This window comes from Manis pentadactyla, chromosome 15 (genome assembly GCF_030020395.1).
Source record: "Manis pentadactyla isolate mManPen7 chromosome 15, mManPen7.hap1, whole genome shotgun sequence".
NCBI lineage: Eukaryota > Metazoa > Chordata > Mammalia > Pholidota > Manidae > Manis > Manis pentadactyla.
In genome coordinates, this window is record NC_080033.1 from 81,769,803 (window position 1) to 81,776,900 (window position 7,098).

A 7,098-nucleotide genomic window follows, 5' to 3' on the forward strand; every position below is an offset into this window, starting at 1 on the left:
ACTCAGCAGGGAGATGCCAAGGTCCGGAATCGGTCGCTGGGACCACCAGGTGGGGAGGGTCCCCCTGCTGCAAGGTTCTGGGCAGGCTCATCAGGCCCAGCACAGGTCACGTCTGCCCTGGTCTGGGCTCCTGGCACACACGTGTGCAACGTTTATTGACATGAAAGCAAACCCACTTTGACCTCGTCCCCCATGCCAGGCCTGTGCTTAGGGACTTCACGCACCCCACACACTTGAGGTCACTGCTGCCATAACCTCCCACTTTAACTGAGGCACAGACACCACGCAATCTCCTGTGCCCCACACGGCTCCTCCATGGAGGGGTCATGGAAGCAACACGGTGCCCCACGTGAAGTGCTAGCGGGCGCTGGGCCTCATCTCTGGGCAGAGCCCGGGGGAAACGGACTTGCTCTCTCAGCACCTGGGGCTGCAGCTCATGCCAACATGGAGAAGTCTCCCAAACTCTCTGAGCCCGTCTCCTCCCCATATGCGGGTCAGTGATACCAGCTCCCGGAAGGCGCCAGGTGATGGCTGAGGCATACCAGCCTGGCCCCAGACGAGTCACTTGGCTGGGACAGCCGTGGTGCCCCACTCACCCCCCCGCCCCCACCCCCAGGAACGGGGTCCTGCATGCTCCACTCACCTGCAGCTCCCGCCCCAGGGTGGCAGGGGCCCTTTGCCATATGAGCAAGGCCGCGTCACCCAGGCCAGGCTGGCCAAACGGAGGCTCATGGGCACCTGGGAGCACCCTTGGCAGCCACCAGGTGGGCAGGCCCGGCAGGGGGCAGGTTCTGAGGACCTCCAGCATGCCGGGGCCCAGCCTGCTGCCAGGGGAGGCGTGCTGCTCCTCACGCCCTCGGCTGCTCCTGAGCTGACTGGCCCCACCATCCAGCCTGTGGGTTCCTGCTCGAGAGCCCAACCAGCTGGTCGCTCACTCCATGTGAGTCCAGCTGGGCACAGCTGTCCCCAAAACTTCATTTCTGGGGCCAAGTCAACACTGATTAAGCACCACTGGTCCCTGGAGGCTCAGCCATGAGGCACAGGGTCTCGGCCTCGAGCATGGACAGGACACAGGAGGGACGCCTGCAGCACCTCCTGGGGCTCACCTGGGATGCAGGTTCCCCACGCAGATGCCCACCCAGACCTGCTCGCTGTCAGCCACGCCTGCCGGCTGTTTGGTGCATGGTCTGCTGAGTGACTGAGACACGGAGGCCTGGTAGCACGATGCCCGGGCTCTGCGGTTCCCGCGGCCCCTAGCGGCTAACGCCTGTCTCTCACCAGGACATCCCACTCCCGGGCCAAGGCCGAGGCAGCCCTTGCAGCGGCCCAGAAGGCCCAGGAGGAAGCACGCATCGCCAGGATCACTGCCAAAGAGTTCTCCCCCTCCTTCCAGCACAGGGAAAACGGTGAGTCTGGGCCCCACGAGGGGGCCCTGCTGCCCCGCCTCCTCCATGCACTGATCACACACGCCTTGACACACACATCCTCCCATGCATGCTGGAGCGAGCACACATGCCCGTGTGCAGGCTTTCTGCTCTTCCCCCACGTTTTTCTAGAAACGTGTGGCCAGGGAGCTGTTCATTACCTGCTCTGTCCAGCAAGGTGGTTCCCAGCTGTGCAGGAACTGTGGCTGGGGTGGCTGAGGAGCCCGTCTTGAGCCTCACGTAGGCTTGGCTCACATGCTCACACGTAAAGAGCCACGTGTGGCCAGCAGTGCCATGCTGGAGGGCACGGCTCCTGAATGAGGCGGCCTCCTGCCTTGCCCTCTGGCAGCAGCTGGAGGAGCAGTTGGCCAGACCCGTGGCCCTCACCTTTCTGACTCTGCCAACAGGGTCACGGCTGTCTGGCCCACTGAACCTCCGCACAGCTCAGGGCCTGTGGGAACCGGCGGGGCTGGAGGGGGTCTTGCTGAGGCCCTCGGGCCAGGCTTCCCCTCTGGCCTCACTAGAAGCTTCCTCCAGAGTGGGTACGGACCGTGGCCCTCCGGCCCCCAGCCTTCAGGGCAGCAGAGGGAGGGAGGTCAGGCCTGCTTCTGGGAGGCAGGGGGACCTGAGTGGCCCTGGAAACCCCAGCACCCAACACAGGGGCTGAAGGTGCTGGGGTCCAGCTGCAGACACCCCAGTCCCACCCAGGTTCTCACAGCGGCGCTTCCAGGAATGTCATGTGCTCGGGAACTAATTTTAGCTGAGGACGTCTCCCAGCTGGTGGCGCTGACAGGGCATCACTGGTGCACGTGCAGGGTTAGCAGCCTGGCTGGGGTTTAGCCGGGGCTGCCCGTGCACCCTGCAGGGATGTGTCCAAGCCCGCCTGGGCTCCTGGGGTCTCAGGTGTGGGCCCTGCCCCGAGGGAGTCCCAGTCGGGCAGGGCAGGGCCCCGATCCTGGGGTCCTCTGAAGGCGTGGGGCTCCAGTCCAGGCTGGAGGAGGGAAGACCCCACCTGTTCTCTCACACCACCCCGGGCCCCAGAAGGCCCTGGGCGAGGCCGTGTGGGTCACCTGGCAAGAAAGACACTCCCTTTCATCCCTGGAAGGGGCCCGTCAGGGTGGGACCTGAGAAGCCCTGGAGGCCAGCTGTGCCCTCTCATGCTCTCCAAGCCCTGGGCATCCCTGCAGCTGGGGCTGGGCCCAGAGCTGCTGCCACTGCCTGTCACGACCTGGCCATCCTCAAAGTACCCATGGCACGTGGGGGCTGTTGCCCGCTTCCCCCAGCCCTCACCCCCAGTGGTGAGCGGTGAGGGCCCTGGCTGCCCGTGACCGTAGCCTGGGCCCTGTCCCCACGCCGCTGCAGCCTGGTCCTGGGCTCCCGCCGTGCTTGGGCAAGATCAGGCCTCAGCACAGAGGGTCTGGGTAACCCAACCTGTGTGTGCTTCCTGCCCCTCCATCAAGGGCTCGAGTACCAGAGGCCGAAGCGTCAGCTCTCCAGCAGTGACATCGAGGGGGTCTCCACCGGGACGCCCCTGCAGGAGAGCCCCGAGCTGTACCGCAAAGGCACCACCCCCTCGGACCTGACCCCGGACGACAGCCCCCTGCAGAGCTTCCCTGCCAGCCCCACAGCCACCCCACCGCCAGCCCCTGCCTCAAGGAACAAGGTCGCCCACTTCTCCCGGCAGGTGTCAGTGGACGAGGAACGAGGCGGGGACATCCAGGTGCTCCCGGAGGGCCGAGGAGGGGACTATGTCCGCAACAGCTGGGGCGAGGGGAAGGCCGCGGGCCCCCGGGCCAGCCGCAGCGGCGCCCTCCGCAGCAGCCAGCCCACAGATGACTTCCGCACCCGGGGCTTGGGCCACAAGCCCCCTGGCAACCCCAAGCCCCGGGAGCGGCGGACGGAGTCCCCCCCTACATTCTCCTGGACTGCCCACCACCGGGCCAGCAACCCCAGCTCGGGGGGCACCAAGCTGCTGGAGCTGGACGAGGAGAAGCTGAGCAACTACGAGATGGAGATGAAGCCCCTGCTGAGGATGGACACGTACGTGCAGGAGGCACCCCCCCAGAAAAGGCGTTACAGCAAGGGGGGCGCCTGCCGGGGCCTGGGGGAGGACCACCGCTCCGAGGACCGGGGCTTTGGGGCACAGAGACCGAGGTCCAAGTCCCACAACAAGGAGAGCTCCAGGCCGGCCCCGTGTGTGGGACCCGCGGTGCAGAGACTGGGGAGCCTGCGGCTGGGGGGCAGGGCTGAGCCCCGGCTGCTGCGCTGGGACCTGGCCTTCTCCCCGCCCCGGAAGTCCGCGCCCGCGGCCCTTGAGTCGGACGAGGAGAGCGGGGACGAGCCCAAGACCAGCACGGTGAGTGGGCGCGGCTCTGGCAGCAGGGGCCCGGCAGGGAGGCCGGGGGCAAGGCAGCGCTTGTGACCAGGGACTGGGACCTGCCACCCGGGACACCAGCGGAGCGGGGTCACCCCCAGGCCCAATCCTTTCAGCGAGACCACTTGGGTGGTTTGGAGGCCCTGAAAGGGGCCAGCCCTGCCCAGTCTCCTGCAGCCCCGCGCCTGCGCTGGGCGGTCTTCTGGGGAGAAGCCACACCACCATGGAGCCGGGGGAGCGTCCGTGTCCTGGAGGGAAGCCCAGAGGGCCGGACACAGCACATGGGTGGGGTGCCGGCCTGGGACACCTTTGTCCAGGCCGCACCTTTTCCCTGTGGGCCAGGCAAGGGGGTCTGGGCAGCCAGCAGAACACACGTGTCCTGCCCTCGGAGCCTACTCTGGCAATCAAACTGTGGGGCTGTCCACCCCGGGACCCCCCTTGCCCACAGTCGTGGCTCCTCATGCGTGGTCTGGGCTGCGCACCAGCCTTCCCCGGGAGGCCTGAAGGCAGCCTCTTGGGCCTGTCCCAGCCTGCGGGCTCAGTCGCCTTGGGGGACTGCTGGGGTTGCTTGTGGAGGACGTGTCCCGTGAGACTTGCCCTGAGCGCACACCTTCCAGACGGTGGCCTGGAGGACAGATCGGGGTCCTAGGACCCTTGCCCAGCAGCTCCCACCTGTGAGCAGACACGCCTGCCCCTCTGGCCGAAGGGCAGCAGAGCTAGTACACCTTCTCAGGCCACTTGGGCGGATGGCCTGGGCGCGGTGCCGTGCGGCCATGGTGCAGTGACATGCACCTATGTCACCTGCAGGAGGGACACTACGGCCTCAGACACCCAAGCTTGACACCTCCCAGTGGGTCCTCTGGGACCCAGCACTGCCACCGGGGACCCTTGGAAGGGACGCATTCTGTCACAAAGTGCCCTCCTAGCCTCAAGCCTCTTTGGCCTCCCCTGGAAGCCACTGTGAGCTTGTCTTTCTTGCTGGTGGGCTGGTTCCTAACACCTCCTGAGCCCCCACACTCCAGCCCCCCAGAAAGCAGCCACTGCGCAGGACCAGATTACTGGTTCCACTTACGACCTGACTGTCCCACTGCAGTAGCTGGCAACACGGTGTGCAGTGCGGGCGCCCAGGCGTGCTGCACGCCAGGCTGCCTCAGGGTGCTGACATGGACGGGGCTGGGGGGCAGGCAGGCTTCTGCTCTGGCTTCTTTGGAACAAGGCTCCGGCCTTGGGTAGAGGCAGGGGCATGAGGCCGGCTTCCAGCTAGTGCTGGGACTTCCTCTGCTCCCCAGGGGTGGCTCTGCAGGGCACCCTGCGTCCGGAGCCCCTTTCTGGGGTCCTCAGGGCCTCTGCTTCAGCTCCCATAGGCTGGCTGCCTCACACGAGCGGCACTGGGCAGGGGGGTGGTTCCCGGGAGGCTCAGCGAGTACTCCCGTGGCTGCCTTTGGGGTCTTAGGCTGGATTTGGGGGCCACAGCTGAAACCCCAGTGACAGTGCTCTTCTGGAGAGAAGAGCTGGTGGCAGAGATCATGCAGGTGTGGGGCACCTCCTTGGAGGAACAGGACGCTGGGAGGGCGGCGGGCGGGGGCAGCTTCCCTCGAGCCCACCACAAGCTCCTGCAGGCTCTAGGATGGGGGTGGGCGGGGGTGCCTTGTCCTCACCTGGCCTTTGAGGGGCTTCAAGCTCCAGTAACTCGGTGTCCGTTACCGGCCCCTCCAGACTCCTGGTCGGCTCGGGAGGCGGGTGGGGCGGGGTGGCCACAAGCATGGCGCGCCAACTGGCTCACCTCTCTCTCTTCCTTTCCAGGGCTCCGCACCTATTCTGGTAGCCATGGTGATCTTGCTAAACATTGGAGTTGCCATTTTGTTTATTAACTTTTTCATCTGATGAGACTGTCACGTTAGCAAGAGTAACAGTCAGTATACAAAAGGGGGGTGTCAGAACAACAAAATGGGGAGACTCGTAACTCGGACCACCCGACAAGTACTTCTGAGTCTTTTCACAGAAACACAGGATTGGGTATTACTCACAGTTTGCCTTTTTTTCTGGGTAATGTTTTTTGGATTTTAGCCAAAATTCCTTGCTTGTATAACACTATGCTGTGTGGCATGGCAGAAGGAGGCCCGCACGCCGACCCTCCAGCTTGATGTGGAAAGACAAGGGACCCCAGCAACTCAGGGGCACAGAAGATCACCTCCATCGCCATCGCACCCCGTCCAGGACGTGGGAAATGTGGTGACTGGAGGGAGACGTTCAGCCAGACGGCGTTCGGCTGTGCCTGGCGAAGGGGGACAGCGCTGTGAGGCAGAGGGCAGTCGGTCAGCCCGCTTTTCCTGCGTGTCTGAAAGAGCGGGTGACAAGTATGGGCATGAGGCACGGGGAAGAGGGCGTCCCTCCCCAGCTGGCAGCAGCCTGCGCCGCCTTCTGCTGTGACCTGTGCTGTGTACTCAGGGAAGCAGAGCTCTGCCTTCTCTTCCGGGCACTGCCCCACAAATTCCATGGAGGCCACTCCCCACGCTGAGTCTTAAAGCAAAGTCCTGTTTCCTCTGCTGCCTGCCCGCCCTCCCGGCCCTGCCAGGCTCGTCCCGGGCCCCAGGGAGGCCGGGCTGCGGACAGCCAGAGGGCAGGGGCAGTGTGGGGACATCACGCCTAGGACATCACTTCTGCATGCCACATGCAGGTGTATCTCCAGGGCCCTGTGTCCTTCCCCGTCAGATGTCCAAGGCAGTGACGGCCCTTACGTGACGTCGTCTTCTCTTGCTATCACTAAGCTGTGGGTTTTCACATCTTTGTCCTGTACCCGCCTCCACTTCTCCGTATCTGCATATTCTTTCCAGATCGCCTCATTCGTGCTCCGGAGCTGGTCTGGTCCCAGGACAGAAATGTGATTGAAACCCAGTTGCTGGGAAGTTCCTAAGGAATCATTGCATTTCCCTCTCCCAGAACAGACAGCCTAACTTGTCTCAAGCAGAGACAGGTTCCTGGTATCTCTGCCTTCTCTGCCAGCGCTGTTCCAACACCCAAACAAAAAAAGAACAAGGCTGCAGGAAGTCTGGGTGCCCCGTGGTCCTGGACAGCATGGGCGGGCATCTGTGGCCACGGGCCTGCCCGGGTGCAGCCCCAAGCCCACGCCTGGAAGGTCCCTACAGTGAGTCCCCACAGCCGTCCTGGGTGCAGCCGCGCTGTGGGCTCTGCCTTGCTTTGCTTATGTTTAGCTGTTTCTCTGCCACCTTTTGAGCAGATTTCTTTACTACACTTAACTGCACTGGATTGCTATATTTTTAACCAGAAATAAACTAAAGA

The 7,098-nt window shown here is 64.0% G+C and overlaps 1 protein-coding gene across 1 annotated transcript in view; it reads left to right on the forward strand.

The window, feature by feature from the left end:
- JPH3 (junctophilin 3) overlaps positions 1 to 7,098 on the forward strand; it is a 63,893-nt gene extending 56,795 nt beyond the window's left edge. Inside the window, exons 3-5 of the mRNA XM_036924199.2 lie at positions 1,282 to 1,406; positions 2,885 to 3,780; positions 5,602 to 7,098. Coding sequence (XP_036780094.1) covers positions 1,282 to 1,406; positions 2,885 to 3,780; positions 5,602 to 5,682 — 1,102 coding nt within the window. The 3' untranslated portion in view covers positions 5,683 to 7,098. The remainder of the gene's footprint in view (positions 1 to 1,281; positions 1,407 to 2,884; positions 3,781 to 5,601) is intronic.